General features: G+C 42.5%; 2 protein-coding genes across 2 annotated transcripts; both read left to right on the top strand.

Moving 5' to 3' along the window:
- Positions 1 to 125: 125 nt before the first annotated feature.
- LOC134793595 (vesicle-fusing ATPase 1-like) lies at positions 126 to 16912 on the top strand. Its single transcript, XM_063765218.1, has 16 exons — positions 126 to 286; positions 602 to 690; positions 1355 to 1484; positions 1919 to 2004; positions 2488 to 2633; positions 3419 to 3557; positions 4221 to 4363; positions 4891 to 5090; positions 5647 to 5779; positions 11524 to 11726; positions 12776 to 12964; positions 13306 to 13438; positions 14235 to 14392; positions 14811 to 14995; positions 15862 to 16020; positions 16770 to 16912. Exons 1-16 carry the CDS (start codon positions 272 to 274, stop codon positions 16903 to 16905), a joined length of 2244 nt encoding a protein of 747 aa, XP_063621288.1. The 5' UTR covers positions 126 to 271; the 3' UTR covers positions 16906 to 16912.
- A 212-nt stretch (positions 16913 to 17124) lies between these two features.
- Positions 17125 to 17850, top strand: LOC134793928 (uncharacterized). The gene has a single exon (XM_063765643.1). The coding sequence runs from the start codon at positions 17125 to 17127 to the stop codon at positions 17848 to 17850; it is 726 nt and encodes a 241-aa protein (XP_063621713.1).
- The last annotated feature ends 1054 nt before the right edge of the window (positions 17851 to 18904 follow it).

The following is an 18904-nucleotide window of genomic DNA, read 5'->3' as shown; positions in this document are numbered from 1 at the left end:
TGTTTTTGTATATAAGTAAATTGAATATAATAATATTAATTTTATAGTAGTTTTATCTTTCTGGCGTTCATTGCTAAATTATTTTCGTACACCGACAACACTAGCGAACCCGTATTGATCGCACCGACCAATGATTCTCAAGCAAAATAAAGGTCCATTGCAGTCATTCGCTGACGGGCGGAGTAGGTTCCGTCAAATCTTCCAAATATCACTTGACGTGAATCATTGTCAAATTATTAGATACCTATTGGGAAAATAACAAATTTACAAAATGTATTCCTCAATGGTAAGTAAAATAAATTCGACCTTAGTATACCCTATATTTAAAAGATATGGCACTTGTAGATACGCATTAAAAATTATGTGACTTGTATTGTACCATCTTTCAGTCTCATATTTAAGGTTTTTATAGTATATTTTGAAATAAAAATCGCTTTTATCTACAATAAATTTTCATTTAATTTACACATGGTTGTAATTTAATTTAAATCAGTGCTTAAGTGCTTTCATGCATAAGTGCTGTTACAATATTCCTGTAGTTAACATTATTTATTTACTACTGTGTCTACTTCTATTCATTGTACACATATGTTTTACACAGCGTATGAAGGCCGCAAAATGTCCTTCGGACGAGTTGGCCATTACAAACTGTGCCCTCATTAACAAAGAAGATTTTCCCAGTGATGTCAAGTGAGTTGTTGTACCCTAAATACTCTACTTATAAGTTACAGTAAATATATAACTTCTGTAAATCAATTTATCATGTTTAAATTAGATAGGATATCATTAGTTATTGAAATTTAGAGGACACTTATTACTGGACTGGACCATTAATTACTGAGGCAATAAAATGAAATGTAACATAACTGTAAAATCCAGAATGAATTTATCATTTTGAATCTGTATTTGTACTAGAGGTCAAAACCTCATCTGAATTGATACTTGTACAAGGAGACAGGGACTGACAATGTTAGTGCTTAGCCGGCTTGGTGAAGCTAATGTGATCCAAACCAAAAGAAACATAATATAAAATTATAACTGTTATAATCTACTCGATCAATTATATCTCTAAACCCATTCAAGAGCCATCTAGTCATCTCATTAAGCTTAGGTAAGTCTAAGTTGTGACTAACTGGAGCACAAGCAGGGAGATACAGTCTTTTTTATACTAGGTTTACAATTTAACACCCCAAAAATATGGGATAACTACCTATAGGTGATTAGGTCAGCCAGCCCAAATTAGGAAAGAATGTATTGTAATATTAACTGGCTCAACTGGCTGACAGAAATTGAAAACAAAAATCTTAAAATCACTTCATGTTTACCCACATGCAAATATGTTGTAAATTTTCAGACACATTGAAGTAACAACAGGGCCTTCACAGAGTTTCGTCTTCAGCACCCGCTTTTACAGTGGGGTTGAGAGTGGCACAGTGGGATTCTCAGCACCACAGAGAAAATGGGCAACACTCTCCATTGGCCAAGTATGATATTTCTATATAATTTTTTAATGCACTTTTCTAATTTCACACTTTGTGTTCTTAGTCCACTAAAATATCAGTTGCTCTTTGAGATTCTATAAACTGGTGATTTGTACATTTTGTATGCCGACTGGTCTACTCAAAAGTTTACCAACCCTTGTCCTGCCAATCATCAGCTTATAACAACCCACCACTTATGTCCTCTCACAAGAGGTTTTGGGCTGTAGAACCCCGATAAGCCTAATGCAGATGAGTGCAAGAATTGGAGACTTCACCCACACATATTTGAATTTCTTGGCAGATTTGTGCAGGTTTTCTCACAATGTTATCTAATTTCTAACTTTGAGTATTAACCTACTATTTTATCAGGAACAAAATTGTTGGATTTGTTGGATATTGAGATGAATTACTAATAACTTTTATGTATATTTTTACAGCCGATCGATGTCAAGCCATTCAAGCCCCAAAGTGCAGATTGCCTGTGCAGTGTTACTTTAGAAGCTGACTTTATGTCTAAGAAAACGTAAGTATGGCTTATCCTTTTTTTAACATTTTGCGAGATGATCTTATAGGTCATACTGAGCAACTTCAACTATGGGACGGGTAGTGAAGTTATGTTATTTTAGTTATTTTTTTCCTTAAAACTTACGCAGCTCTATTTAAATTTCATTTATTTAATATATTATTTGGGCGAACTTTGGCACCATCGGTGAAGTTAGGTTTCCTATGGTAGATAGTTTGTCCAACTCATAGTCTAATAAAACATGGTCTTCCATTCCCAGAGTGACACGGGCCTACGTCACAACAACATGGCCGCTATATATAGCGCTATCGCATATTATCATATAGCGCTGTCGCATGATGACGTAGGCCCGTGTCAGTTAGGTGACCTAGAAAAGACGGGAATGGAGTACCAGGCGGAGTATATTATTATACCATGGTCCAACTCTAATTTTCAATGAATTGCAATATTTATCACAGGGTTTCATCATGGTATATATTCTAGCGTATCGACGGAGCCGTACGACTCTGAGCAGATGGCGCGCGACTTCTTGATTCAGTTCGGCAACCAGATGTTCACCGTCGGCCAGCAGCTCGCCTTCTCCTTCCAGGATAAGAAGGTGCTGTCGCTAACTGTCAAGAACTTGGAAGGTAAACGAGTACTTTATAGTAGTCCTACTTATGTCTGAAACCATTAAAAAAATCGGGCAAGTGCGAGTCGGACTCGTGCACGAAGGGTTCCGTACCATATAAAAAAAAAAACAAAAAAAAAAGCAAAAAAAAAAAACGGTCACCCATCCAAGTACTGACCACTCCCGACGTTGCTTAACTTTGGTCAAAACTCACGTTTGTTGTATGGGAGCCCCATTTAAATCTTTATTTTATTCTGTTTTTAGTATTTGTTGTTATAGCGGCAACAGAAATACATTATCTGTGAAAATTTCAACTGTCTAGCTATCACGGTTCGTGAGATACAGCCTGGTGACAGACGGACGGACGGACGGACGGACGGACGGACAGCGAAGTCTTAGTAATAGGGTCCCGTTTTACCCTTTGGGTACGGAACCCTAAAAATACCGTCTACTGCGAGATTAGAGCTCGGACTCGGGACTTAATCTTGGATTTTGATGTTAATATCGCCCTAATTTTGAATAAATGTACCCAAATAAATAGCAATTAGAGAAGGTGATAATTTTAATAACTAACCTTTTTCGAGGATAATGCCTGGAAGTTAAAAAAATACAACTGTTGTAATATATTCATAAGACGACAACTAAGCAGTTATCTTATGTTATGATCCTAAGATAAGGAGACTTCAGCGCCATCGCGCTGCGCTTCAAATTAAATTGATTTATATATCAGTCAGTATTAAATGACAGATTGAAGTGTTGGAGTAGAAAAAAAACCTTGAAAAATTATAATTTGTGATATTTTAGCTGTTGACGCGCAAGCCATGGCGCAGGGCTCTAAGGTGGTGCCGCGGCGCGTGCGCCTGGGCCGGCTGCTGCCCGACGCCTGCATACAGTTCGACAAGGCAGAGAACTCCTCACTCAACCTCGTCGGGAAGGCCAAGGGGTAAGCTTTTACTTGGCAGCCGAAAGCGTTTCAGGTGGCGTCATTGTCAGAGCGTTTTTATATTGCCAATCCGATATCGACCACAAAGAAGTAAAAATGTAATAAAAAGCGCCTTTTTATATATAGCAGCTAGTTTTCTCCAAAGATCATCCGAAGTTTAATGTGACTAATGAAAATGTGATGAGATACAAGTTGTACAGATCTTGTACCGTTTTTTTTTCACAGCATTCAAAAAAGTAAAATATCTGGTCTAACAAAATAGAAAGTAATTTTAAGGGCAGGTCTTTTTTAATCTGGTTCACAGATGTAGGAAGGTAGGTACACTTTATGATATTTTCACTAGTAAGTAACTAAAACGTACGTCGGCGAGTTACCGATGTCTACAAACACGTATTTCGTCCTGCGTATGAGATGAGCACTGTTAAACCGTAACGACATTTAACGTTTTGAACGCCAAACGACGCATCCATTTACCGTGCCACTGACGCCACGGGGGTAAAATTTAGTTTTGTTTATAAATAATGCCAACCTAAAAGTGGGGTGTTTTTCAGTAGATTTTCATCAAAAAACGATCGACGTCAAATGCCGTCTTTGGCGTCGTTGTCACGATTTTGCGTTGACGTCAATTGCCGTTCAAAAGGTTAAGTTCGTATATCTCTGCAGAAAACAACCGCGGCAGTCCATTATCAACCCGGACTGGGACTTCGGCAAGATGGGCATCGGCGGTCTGGACAACGAGTTCAACGCCATCTTCCGGCGAGCGTTCGCGTCTCGCGTCTTCCCTCCCGAGGTCGTCGAGCAGTTAGGTAAGATAGCTTCAACGTGCCTGCACAACACACGACAGACATGGCAGTCCATTATCAACCCGGACTGGGACTTCGACAGGATGGGCGTCGGCGGTCTAGACTTCAACAGACCAACTTTAACATCTACCGATGGGTATGTTCTTGTTGCGTCTTCTCTCATAGATCTTTGATTAGTTACGTAAGATAGTTTGAATATCTATTAGGAAACGCCCGCAAAAGTTTATCCGATGAGGACATAGGCAAGATGGGACGGCCACTGACGGTAGGAATTGGTTGAGTAGACAGTAATACAATAAAAATGTAACATAAATGCTGCATCATAGAATAATATGGATATTTAGCGCCGATAATACAATCTAGTAGTACAGTGTGAAAGTCGGAAGACATTTCGAAAGACAGACATGGTAATGAATCTGGTCAAAAGAGTAGGGGCTTAAGCAGCGTGTTTTCATTAGATTTTTTGACACATGCATATGTCACAAACAGTCAGAAATAACGTTAGATTTCTCATTTCTTGTTCTACGCAGGCTGCAAACACGTGAAGGGTATCCTTCTGTACGGGCCGCCCGGTACGGGTAAGACCCTGATGGCGCGGCAGATCGGCCAGATGCTGAACGCGCGCGAGCCGAAGATCGTGAACGGCCCCCAGATCTTGGACAAGTACGTGGGCGAGAGCGAAGCCAACATTCGACGGCTGTTCGCTGATGCCGAAGAAGAAGAAAAGAGAGTAAGATTGATACGCACATAATTTTCCCATTGTTTTAAAAATAAGTTACTTGACATGTAAACACTTACTGTAAAAATATAAAGATAAAGATAAAAAATAGTTTATTCAAGTAGGCATATTACAATGCGCTTATGAACGTCAAATAAATCTATACCGTAAAATCAGGTAACTATAGTCCTATAATGACTATAATACAACTATGGTCCAATTTTTAACGTTGATTATCAACGAGCCTTTTTGATGTGTACCAACTCGTTACATTTATTTTGTTGCTTAGATATACTAATGCTTTTTCTATATTAGCTCATTATAATTTGACCATAGTTGTAAGTTGTGGACTAAAATTACCAGATTTTACGCTACATAAATTTTTTAACACGACATTTGTTTACTTTTCTTAACGCGTATCTTTCTTAGGTTATTGTAAAATAAGGAAGATTTACTAGTTACCAAAAAATCTTTGGTATTTTTTTCGGTTCATCTTTTCCATTTCACTCAATCCAATGTCAGATTTGTCATGTATACATGCAGTATACAATAATTGTGATATTTTCAGGCCGGTCCCAACAGCGGTCTGCACATAATCATATTCGACGAGATCGACGCCATCTGCAAGGCCAGAGGCTCCGTCGGGGGCAACACAGGAGTCCACGATACTGTCGTCAACCAGCTGCTGTCCAAGATCGATGGTGAGGACTACTTTACAAAAAGATTACAAGTTTTAGAAGCTGGAGACTAAAAATATTAAGCTCTACCAAAAGTCGCTCCGTGCATAACTGTGGCGCCGCCCTAGTAGGTGTGAGACATATTGTTTATTTGACAGTAGGTAGCTGCGAAATACTATGAACACCCTTAGTCTCATAATATCTGCGGAATAATAAAAAAAATGCTCAGTCTAGGGCAGGTTGCACCAACCACAATCGACGGACTGACCAACGTAAGTCAACAAAGAACTATGAAACTTCTACATCTCTCCACCACCACCATCACCATTCTCTATGAAACAAAAAATTGCGAACGTAAATAGCCCGGTCCACACAGAGCGAGCATAGAAATAATTTTATTCGTAAGCACAAACACAAAATAAAAACTTATACTAAACAGAGAAACATAAAAAAGAGAAAGTGACACGAAATGGTCTCACCTCAGCATGTTGCTGGCGACTTCCAGCGCTGATCTTCCGATAAGACCATCCGGTGAAACAATCACGACAGGTAACATGAATAACAAGAGAATTAACAACAAAATTAATACATACAAAATACAAAGATAGTAATAAGAATACAAAGGACAAAGATAGCAATTAGTCAAGAATACATTACAATAAATTACTATGTATAGTTTTACTACGTACAATACAGCTGTTACATTATCAGGTCAAACTCATCTTGGCCGTACATTACGCCTGACATTACATCTAGCGCCATGCGGCAGCTGCGCAAACTAAACTAAAATGACAAATAAAACAGGTCGATTTGTTACGAACAAAAGCAGTTTAAGCAATATTTTATCGATCATACAGATTTAACTACATATAGAGAGTCACAAGAGGGCGAGAATAACATTTTTAAAAGTAATGTGCTATGGCAATGCAGAGGGAACGTAATCTAAGTGGTAAGTAAAAGCAGAAACTACAGGCAGCTTGTATCGTGTAAGCAGGTTTCCTGGCTAAGTTGGTGGCTAAGCATGTACTGTTTAAGCTTCGTTTTAAAAGTATGAATACTTTGCAGGTTCCTCATTGGCGGTGGCACGTTATTCCAACATTTTGAGGCAGTATAGCGATAGCTGCCCCGGAAAGCTGCCGAAGCGTGGCGTGGCGTCAACAATTGAATCCCACATTTACGGCGGTCGCGGAGCGTGATGCAAGATAACTTGTTACAAAGATATGCAGGGGTTTTATACTTCAGAACTCCGAAGAGCAAACAAGCCAAATGAAGTTTACGACGGTGCTGCATTTTGAGGATCTTATGACTATTAAGAAACGGAGTGACGTGGGCTCTCAAAGGAATATCAAAACAGAAGCGAGCACAGGCATTTTGAACACGTTGTATGAGTCTTTTTGTTTTAGCAAGTAGCCTAGGCCCAGTTACAACATCCATATAATTAAGTTTTGATAGTACAAGTGACTCGATCAGTTGAATGCGCAAGGTTTCGCTTAGGTATGGCCGAATTTTATATAGCACCTTGAGCTTATAGAAGCAACTTCTTACAGCCTCTGCGGTATGCTTTTCATATCGAAGTCCACAATCCATTAAAAGGCCCAGATTTCGCGCTTCATACACCCTCTCAATTGGTTCATTCATTAACATAACATCTACTGAAGTACTGACACCAGCCAGTTGGTGCTTGCTGCCAAAGACAAGGTACTTTGTTTTATTTGGGTTAAGCAGTAGGCAATTTTCTGTAGCCCAGGTTGCTATACTCGTGAGGTCTTGATTGAGTTTCTCTATAGCAGTGTTAACTTCCGATGGCTTACATGATATGTAGACCTGTATGTCGTCTGCATATATGTGGTATTTGCAATGCTTAATGTGAGACACAATATCAGCAGAATAAAGTATGAAAAGGAGCGGGCCAAGTACCGATCCTTGAGGGACTCCTCTAGTAAGCTCTGCTTTTTCTGAAAAAAGGGAGGAACCATCACCAAGGCGCACTTTAACTATCTGTGACCGATTGCTGAGGTAACTTTGGAACCACTTTATAGTTTTCTGGTCAAAACCATAGTAGGTTAACTTAGATAATAGCAGATTTATATTTAAGCAATCGAAAGCCCTCGAGAAATCAAGGAGCACTAAAAGAGTGCACATGCCTTTATCCTGAGCATCCAAAATGTTGTCAGAAACATCAAGTAAAGCGGTTGTAGTGCTACGTCCTTTCCGAAAACCCGATTGGACATCCGGCAAAATGTTGTTGGTTTCTAGGTAGGTGGTTAACTGAGCACCGACAACTTTCTCCATTATTTTAGACATACATGGTAGTATGCTAATTGGCCTAAGGTCCTTAATCACAGATGGGTTAGCTATTTTAGGCAAGGGGTTTACAACTGCTAACTTCCAAATATCAGGAAAGGTGGATGAAAGAATAGATGTATTAATTAAACTAGTAATAATGTCAATTGTGTAAGGCAGCGTTAAAATAAGCATATTTAAATTTATTCCATCAACACCCTCCGCATTAGATTTTAAACTTCTAATTAGTTTAGTAATTTCATTAGAACTAACTGTATTTAAATGAAAAACTGTGTCACTGTACTTATGGAACTCAAAAAAAGTTAGCCGTGACAATGCTACATCTAAAATTCCTGGCAGATCGAGAAAATGTTTATTTAAGGTACATGGGTTATTGAAAAGTGAAGGTAATTCATTATTCTTACTAGGCAATATTGTGGATTTCAGGTTTTTCCATAAAGTTTTTGGGTCATTTATTTTATTGTTTATATTTTGTTTAAAATAAGCCACTTTTTCAAAATATAGAGCCTTATTCACAACAGATTTCAAGTCCTTGTAGTATTTTTTTTTTACATCATTCTGGTTCTTGTGAAAGTCTGATGCAGCGTCGTCACGCAACCGCATCATGAACTTGACAGTATCAGTAATCCAAGGGTGGGATTGTACTTTAACTATGGATGTTTTTAGAGGGGCATGTACATCAAATATACTAAGTACTTGTTGGTTGAATGCTGTTACCATGTCATTGATACTGCCAAGATTTGATATTAAGTCCCACTTCACGTCCCGCAGGTCCACATCTAAGTCTTTGTCACAGATTTCCTTAAAAGGTCTGTAGGTAATGTGATAAGGCTTTAATTTCTCACGCTTGACATTGAAGTTGCAAACCACAAGGCAGTGACCATACAGGGAACCCACGTGATCAATGGTAGTGTTTTTTGCCTGCATGTCTGAACACACAATATCGATCAGCGTTTGGCTGGTGTCAGTAAAATGTGTAGGCTGAGACACCAATTGAAATAGTCCAAAACTGGTAACAAAATTATGGAATTGAGTGCATTTTGTGTCAGAGCTGTTCAATAGATTTACATTAAAATCACCCAGTATTATTATGTTATCATAACTGCGAATTGAACTTATCGAGTCACTTACAGCATCCAAAAATAGTTGTAGGTCCATCCAAGGTGGTCTGTATGCCGTTCCAATTGCCAGCTTCTTGCCGTTGAGAGTAAACATGATCCACATCTGCTCCACCAGCTTATGCAACGGGTCAACGGGATGAGGCCAGGTCCGAGCTTTGAGATTACACTTAATATAAAAGCCTACGCCCCCACCGCGTGACCGGTCGCCCTGCGGTCTAGGAATATGCCGGAAACTGTATCCAGGAAGTGTCGGCGCCCGCCCTTCTTCGCCCGCCCTTAACCATGATTCGTTGATCGCCAACACATCAACATCCTGCCGAGTAGCAGCCGCTATGAAATTGTCATGATTTGTGCCAAGAGAACCTGCATTGTACAAACCTATTTTAAGTGTTTTATTTACTACTATAGTTATAAAGATACACCTCAGACCAGACAGACCACCAGACAGATGTCGTTACTTTAACAAAACGTATAACAGTAACAGAACCAGTGTCGCGTAGATACCAGAGCCTGCAGATTATCAACAACTTTATAATTATATAAATGCTGAAAATTAATGAGATGAACAAACAGACATTGCCGCCCCATTGTGTAATGATAAAACAATATATGCTACATTCGCCCGCCCAGACCTCAGACGGTGCTGACTCCAAAAACACGATGCAGGTCTGCGTCAGAGCGAATGGAGAAAGCTGGCTTTCCCTCGCCTTGTCGGGCATAGACTCGGCCCCGCCTTGTCCACGAGAACCTCCACTGATGTTCCCTGCACAGCTCTCGAACTTTGTGGAACAAGAGGCGGTTCGTGCGTGTGAGGCGCTCGTTGACGAAAACGCGACGCGGGGGGCCTGGCAAGTCGTCAACAGAGAAGGTGAAATTCCGCCGAACGCGGGCGGCCTGCAGCAGTTCGTCCCGCAGCTGCCGCCGCGCCAGCCTAACGACGACGCGACGCGGCCGGCCTCCAGCCTCTCTGTCGGCCCCTTCTCCGGCCCGGCTCACCGCCCCGACTCGCTCGGCGAACACCACGTCGCGCTGCTCCAGGGCGACACCCAACCTGGCCGCGAGGACGGTGACCGTGTGGACAACGTTCTCGCCCTTCGTCTCCGGAACGTGGCCAATGTCGAGGTCCGAGAGCAACGCGTCCTGGTCGCGGTCATTCAGCTCCAGCTGAAGGCGCGCCACTGTCTGCTGCAGCTCCACCGTTGCTCCTGACGGCGATCTGTCTCCTGGGTCACCGTCGACGAGCTCCACGGGCCGCTCCTCCAGGCGCCTGACCTTCTCCTCCAGGACATCCAGACGGCCAGTAAGACCACCAAGGAGCTCATTGAAGCGCGCCACCTCTTGGCGCAGGCCCGCAACTTCATCGCGCACAGCGCCGAAGTCCCCACGAAGCAAGCGCAGCTGCTCAGCGACATCGGGCTGCAGATCCAACGGCGCATCGTCGTCGCCGGCCCCACTCGGCTTCACCGGCGTATTGTCGGAGTTGTCACGTCGAGGGGTCGTCGCTTTGCACGCCGGGCACGCCCATGTGCTTGCGACACGCGCATTTTGGCCCATGCCCACACAAGCTTTATGGTATGATTGGCCGCAGCCGCACTTAGCGACACCTGTCGCACCAAGGGGTTTACCACAAGCCGCGGCGCAGACAACCATTTTGCTCGCTATGGATTAGAGCTGAGAAGTTCCTACGGGAGCCACTAGATGGCGCTAATATTAAAGTAGTGTCTATATAATTTATATAAAATGATAATATTCCGATTGCGGTGGTATTATTGAGAGTTTGTAAGTGTATGCCGTCGTAGTACCAAATTGTATTTCTTTAAGAAAAAGTTTTGAAGTTATTTACTGAATAAACGGCTGTATTTTCTTAATTGGCACCTACCCCCACACGCAAAAAAGTCACTTAGTGTTACACAGTAAACAGTCGCTATCAATTTTATTGCACTATCACAAGCGCGCGCGGATCACGCACACTCACATAGCTTAGGACAACACAGATACACACAGCGATGATTGCGGATGCAGGTAAATATCACGTTTACTATTTTAATCAAATAAAGTAGCATACACGCGAGGAAATTGCCTCGCACGTATGCTCGCTCTGTGTGGACCCGGCTATTACGATTATTACAAAGTTTGGTGCAATCGACCCTTAAGAGGAAGAAAGAGACGTTTGAGTCAAAATAAATGATTTTATTGTCATTCCATTTTCTACCTCGGTTTACTCACTAAAATCAAGTTACTAAAGTACCTACAAACATTCAGCTTGGCATCTCCTTAAAGCACTAATATTATGCTAATCCAAACTAAACTCAATTCCCAATATCATAAAGCCTCAATTCGCAGGCGTGGACCAACTCAACAACATCCTCGTCATCGGCATGACGAATCGCCGCGACATGATCGACGAGGCGCTCATGCGACCTGGTCGTCTGGAGGTCCAGATGGAAATCGGTCTGCCGGACGAGAAGGGCCGAGTCCAGATCCTTAATATTCACACTAAGCGTATGAGGGAATATAAGAAGCTGGCAGAGGACTTTGATGCGAAGGTTTGTTGACACTATTCCTATCTGTGATGTGACCGCCGCCTCGAGGTCCAGATGGAAATCGGTCTGCCGGACGAGAAGGGCCGAGTCCAGATCCTTAACGATCACACTTAGCGTATGAGGGAATATAAGAAGCTGGCAGAGGACTTTGATGCGAAGGTTTGTTGACACTATTCCTATCTGTGATGTGACCGCCGCCTCGAGGTCCAGACGGAAATCGGTCTGCCGGACGAGAAGGGCCGAGTCCAGATCCTTAACGATCACACTTAGCGTATGAGAGAACATTTGATATAGAGGTTTGTAGATTTTGCCGTTTCAATATCAAATCTTTATCATGTCTTAAAACATTTCGGTTTCGGTTTCGGCATAAAAACAGTTTTTACTCACTTTTCTGGTATATAACATTAATGTTTTTGAAATTAACCGGTTTACTATTATGTAAAACCGGAATTAAAGATACAGATCAGATTATGCCTTACGGATATCGACGAACGTAAGATATCGTATAGATTTATTGAGCGCTACACTGAAATAGAAGCTATTTCAACTCCTAACATTATAAAGCCTTTTCAAAGCAGAAGGAATACATTTTACATAATGATCAAAAACTTTATTTCAAAGCGATAGGGTTCCATTTCGTGTAATTTTTGACAAAGAAAATAACCCGAAAAGAGAGGCTCTAGTACTTGCAGTTTATCTAATACCACAGAATAAGTAATAGTATTATCATACAGAACGGCCACGCACCGCCCCGCCCCGACTCGCATTACCTCGCCCCGCGACTGGCCGCGACATGAATCTGGCGGACTTCTGGCGTCCTCTCAGTAAAGCGACTTACCCACACATACACAATGACGCGTGTATAGTCAGCCAAGAAAGTGGTTTACCACTTTTCGACTCTATCATCTGCTTGATAGAGTCGAAAAGTGGTAAACCATTTTCTTGGCTGACCGTACAGACGTGTCGCGCACACATATAAACTCAAATGATTTTGATGTATGGCGTGTCCGCCCTGTGCTAATACTATGCTCATATTTCAATTTATTGAACAGGAGTTCGCAGCGGTCACGAAGAACTTCTCCGGCGCCGAGCTGGAGGGTCTGGTCCGCGCCGCGCAGTCCACGGCCATGAACCGGCTCATCAAGGCCTCCAGCAAGGTGGAGGTGGACCCGGAGGCCATGGAGAAGTTGAGGGTGGAGAGGGCCGACTTCTTGCACGCCTTGGAGAACGATATCAAACCGGTACTTTCTTTTATGCATGTTTAATTAGTAATTTTTGAGCGTTTGTAAAAAAATCGGTTAAAACTTTTATTGTCGAATAAGATAATTCTAACATTGTAATGATCCCAAATTAAAAACAAGTTGTATTGTTTTGTAACAATGTTCTTGTAGCTACCATCTTGCTGCACACCATTGAATTGTCATCGAAGCATACGTTATGTTAAATTTTAGTTCAAGTGGTCATCGGAAACTGGTATAAATTTACTTACTAAGTATAATCTAGGTAGCTAAAATAAGAAAACAATGTTATCATACCAAAATGAAAGTGGCTCATTCAATAACTATTAACTGTGTTCCGGCAGGCGTTCGGCACGGCGGCAGAAGCCTTGGAGCACTTCCTGGCGCGCGGCATCGTGAACTGGGGCGCGCCCATCTCGGCGCTGTTCGAGGACGGCCAGCTCTACATACAGCAGGCGCGTGCCACTGAAGCCAGCGGTGAGTTTACGATAATATAAATAAAATATGTGGGAGACCGAGGTTTGCTCGGAAAACATACAAAAACTCAAAAATGTGCGTTTTCCCAGAGATAAGGCCTAGCTATCGATTTTTCGCCCCGAAAACACCATATAACAAATTTCATCGAAATCGTTAGAGCCATTTCCGAGATCCCCATAATATATATATATATATATATATATATATACAAGAATTGCTCATTTAAAGGTATAAGATAAATATTTCAAGACAATTTTACACAGATCGACCTAGCCCAAAACTAAGCAAAGCTTGTACTATGGGTACCTACTAGGCGACGATATGCATACTTAGATAAATAGATAAGTTCCATAACTCAGTAACAAATATTTGTGATAAACACACAAATGAATGCCCTTACCGGGATTCGAACCTGGGACCTCCTGCTTCGCAGGAAGGTTCACTATCGACTAGGCTAGGAGGCCGTTAATTGTTCCTTCCCTATTTTTATGTCTAAAATTCTATTACCTATTTTGTGGTAATATCAGTGGTACTGGTATATTATCACTCAAATGTTCAGACACACTCATTTCACCTTAATATCAGCATTAATATCACGAAGAAGAAATGTAGATGGTGGGCATTTTCACTTTAACTTGTACCTTAAAGCGCGACTTAAGTTATGTTTAAGTCACGTCTTACGTTCAATTTTGGACCTAACGGGCCGTTAATGGTACACGTTTAAAATAGAACACCCTGCTAAATTGTGATGATCCCAACAGGTACTCTGTATGTCTAAACTATGGACAAATTTCAGGTCTAGTATCAGTACTGCTAGAAGGCCCGCCCAACAGCGGTAAGACCGCGCTGGCGGCGCAACTGGCCAAAATGTCCGACTTCCCGTTCGTGAAGGTGTGCTCGCCCGAGGACATGGTCGGCTTCACGGAGACCGCCAAGTGTCTGCAGATCAGGAAGGTAAGAGATATTAAAGTATGTTCATTTTAGAAGGAAAAAGCACATAAGAAGTCGTACAAAATCCTGGGGTGTTTGCTTCAAGTGCGCATTTTAATTGCATGAATAGTATATTTACCTAGCCGAAATCTAAGTACTTCATTAACTATTTCTTCGACACGCGTTCTGCTGATTCTATTAACTTAACACTTACATTGCCCAGTGAGTTTAAATGCAATTAGCGATAGAAAAAAGTCGATCCACCAAAATAAAGGAAAATATACAACTACATTCGATGCTTCTTTTGATATTACGACCTAAATGCACACTAGTTGGGGTCGGCTGGTCCGACGTTTCCAAAAAACGCTTGGAAAACCCAAGAAATACCTTCACTTGCGATAGTAGTATAAGAGAGACTAAAAAAAATTGTTCCTTTTCAAAGTACTTCGACGACGCCTACCGTTCCACGCTCTCGTGCATCCTGGTGGACAACATCGAGCGCCTGCTGGACTACGGCCCCATCGGACCGCGCTACTCCAACCTGACCCTCCAGGCGTTGCTCGTGCTGCTCAAGAAACAGCCGCCTAAGGGCAGGAAGCTGCTCATCCTCTGCACCAGCAGCCGCAGGTGAGACGACGTATCCTGGTAGACAACATCGAGCGCCTGCTGGACTACGGCCCCATCGGGCCGCGCTACTCCAACCTGACCCTCCAGGCGTTGCTCGTGCTGCTCAAGAAACAGCCGCCTAAGGGCAGGAAGCTGCTCATCCTCTGCACCAGCAGCCGCAGGTGAGACGACGTATCCTGGTAGACAACATCGAGCGCCTGCTGGACTACGGCCCCATCGGGCCGCGCTACTCCAACCTGACCCTCCAGGCGTTGCTCGTGCTGCTCAAGAAACAGCCGCCTAAGGGCAAGAAGCTGCTCATCCTCTGCACCAGCAGCCGCAGGTGAGACGATGTATCCTGATAGACAACATCGAGCGCTAACTCAAGAATTTTACAAATGATTGATCTTTTAGGTTAATTATATTGATTCCACTATCTTGGAATAGGACATCTTTAGCTGGGTCTTTATGAAAGTACCATTAATTCCTGGGGAAAGCAGGAATGTCTCTCTCTCTCTCTCTCTATCTTCCTCTTTCGTCACACAAGCAGCTTAAACGGAGACTCTTCTCGATTCCTATGTTCAACGATTGAAACTTTAATAAACTGGAATCACACAATAAAACCACGGCTAGACTAGGGACAATTGTCCCACGTAACGTGTCGCCAGCGACGTCGGATGAAGTGCCGCGACGCTGCCGGACTTCGCTCAACATGTCGGGAAACATTGCGCGCCTTACATGTCGTCCGAAGTCCGGCAACGTCGCTTGGTAAATATGATTACAATTACATAAGCACAATTGACACAATTGCATAAGGGTTACTGGGACTTGAATGCACACATACCTACGTATATGTATTGTGTTTCATTATGAACACTTGTTTCTAGACAAGTCCTGGAGGACATGGAGGTGACGTCGGCGTTCACGGGCGTGCTGCACGTGCCCAACCTGTCGCAGCCGGAGCACGTGATGTCCGTGCTCGAGGAGAGCGACGCCTTCTCTAAGCGCGACCTGCAGAAGATCCAGCACGACCTGCGCGGGGCCAAGTACGTTACATTATCTAACATTTTCTTAATGGGGTTGGCGACTGTCAAAGGTTTGCATAGATGGCGCCATCATAGCTTTCCACTGTCTCTAGTTTTGTTTTATGAGATTTGGCTTAAAGGGCTGGCATCCAGGTCATAAAATTCCAAAAAAAAAACAGGGCCATCTATGCTGGCGCCAACTGTAACATGTTTCGATCTGCCAACCCCATTGTATAGCGACAGATAAATTCTTGTGACTCTTAACACCACACGCTGCGTAGATCGACATGTTGCTGTATATCCTATGACGCACCATACAACATCCTCTGGTAACCAAGGCACTAAATTCAAAAGAAAAGCTTGGGAATAACAGTATGGATGATGAATATTACGTTCCATTGGATTGCAGTCTGTCGTATGTGCTTCGTATGGTCGTGCGCCAGGTACGCTATATTATTAGTGACAGAATACACTTGCACGTTAATTTTTGCTAACAAATAACAATACGAAAGAGACGCCGGCCCCATGTACTCTAAAACAACAAGGTAATTAGGTAAACTAATTATATCTTATTGGTACTTTCATACTAAGTATACAGGACATAAGATTTCATTGTTAAAGGTGGTATCAACGGCTACAGCCGTCAATGACGTATAAAAAGAAGTTGACGAAACCTAAAGACCAAGAGAACTCCAAGTATGTAAAATACTTGCTTGCCAATGAACTTATTCGTATATAACCACAACAGTAATATGTTATACTTTCCACAGGATCTTCATCGGAATCAAGAAGCTGCTAGCGCTAATAGACATGGTGAAACAGACGGAAGAGGAGAACAGAGTATTCAAGTTCCTCACAAAGATGCAAGAGGAAGGCGGGCTCGACCTGGGCACCACTATACAATAAGGATCATCGCAACCTTAGGGACTACACTCGCATACCACGCGCACCTCACCCGACCTCACGCACTCCAGGCCTAACTCCAAGGCCACCGAGTGCACGCCATGTACAGCAGACCTTAGAAGCTACGAGATAGACTACGACGAAATAAGCGAATGTTCCGAGATAGCAGAGTCCAGGAAGAAGGGCCGCTCGCCCAAAGGCAACGAACTCTCCCCCGCCAAAATGCCCCTAATGAGGATAAGGAGTGTCGAGATCGTCTTCGAAGACGAAATGTCCACTTGTACAGATACCGGCCTACTGGATAGAAGTATTGAACTGATCGTGTCCGATAGCAGCGACGACTCCACTAAATGCGTCGACGATTTGGAACATTTGCTAGAGAGGGAGGGCAACGACTCCGTCACGCTTAACGCAGAAGGAGACTTCTCTGAAGACAACTCGGTGTCATTGAAACCTGTCAGCCCCGATATTCCCAAAGCCGACAGTCCCCAGTCCAACGTCCAAGATCAGGACACTCAGGCGCTAAGCGAAAGCGTAACGTTCCCCATCGAAGACGTCAGTTTGTCTCTCCTGGTGTCCGAAATGGGCGACTCCGGTCGGTTCACGGAGGACCCCAGCTCATCCCACTACCCGGCTTCGCAAGAAACGGTCCCGGTGTCCTCGTGCGAGGACGCCCTGCTTTCTCAGTCATTAGACGTTATCAACGTAGACACATCCACCATACCGAGTACATTAGAGATATCAGACATTTCGAGTATCATAGACGACTCGCGCGGCAAACTGTTCGAGTACATCGACAGCTCGAGCTCGAGCTCGGACAGCACGGCGGTGTGCGACGGCGACGCGCGCCTGCCGCCGCTGCAGTTCGCGCCCTCCGACGACGACACGACGGTGTGCGACAGCTCCGACCTGCAGTATGACTCCTTTGTAGATTTGGGCAAGTTCTAAATTTTAACATTTACCCTTTTACTCTTACTATTTACATACGATGTTGTAAAGCTTCCGCACATGTTTACTTGTATAATAGACATGTCACTGTTTAATATTTATCTAACATATGATTGTATACATGTTATGTTATCTTGAGAGTATAAAAGTTTATAAAAAGAGGATGTTGTGTTTGCGAAGTGTGAAGATTATGTTGTAGATAGTGTGGAAGCGGGCCTCGATTCTATTGCACTCCATCCTGTTTTTGTATCCGGGCAAGTTAGTTGTTCTGAGCTATTCTGGCACCCGAACCTACACGGCTTCTGCACGGAGGGGGCATGGTGGTATGCAGCTCTAGTAACCATGTCATTTTCTTTTGTAATTTACAAACTTATTTATTACTCTTGTTACTAGTTCTGTGTAAATAACACTAAGCTTTCCGTAAAGTAGAACACCATATCTGTAGATATAATGTAAGAGCATCATGACATGGTTACAGAATCCCAGGGTTGTTAGTTGTGTTATAGCTTAATATTTATGCTAGGCAATAGCTCAATTTCAAATGTATTATATTAGTTGAAAGAGCAATATTATTTATTTCAGTTTACTGTTGATATGTTTTTCAGCGATAGCTGTCCCTTTATGTTTATATTAGAAATGTTTTGATCAGTGTATAACTTGACGAATAGCTATAAGATGAAGATGTTGTCAATTTGATAAAGTATATTAATAGTATTAAAGCATATTGTTGTTATGAAGTAGAGGGTAGCACCTTTACAAAGCTTCTATTGACATGATTAATAATTACTGGGGTCAATCAACTTTTTTTCTGTTGCTCATGGGCATTATGTTGCCTACTGAAGTGAGAAGAGCATCCATCCGAATTTCCTTGGATGTGTCTTAGCTAGCAATCCATCTGGGGAGCGTCCAGGTATCACCCAGACAGTATTGCAGCATATACAATTTTAATTTTGAATAAATAATAAATTTCTTATTTGGTCGGGGAAACAACATGATAAAGAAGCAAATATCACATAAAACTACTTCACTCACTGTTATTTTCTGAGTCAAGTCA

This window comes from Cydia splendana, chromosome 9, assembly GCF_910591565.1.
Source record: "Cydia splendana chromosome 9, ilCydSple1.2, whole genome shotgun sequence".
NCBI classification, from domain to species: Eukaryota; Metazoa; Arthropoda; class Insecta; order Lepidoptera; family Tortricidae; genus Cydia; species Cydia splendana.
This window is presented reverse-complemented; position numbering and strand designations above follow the sequence as displayed.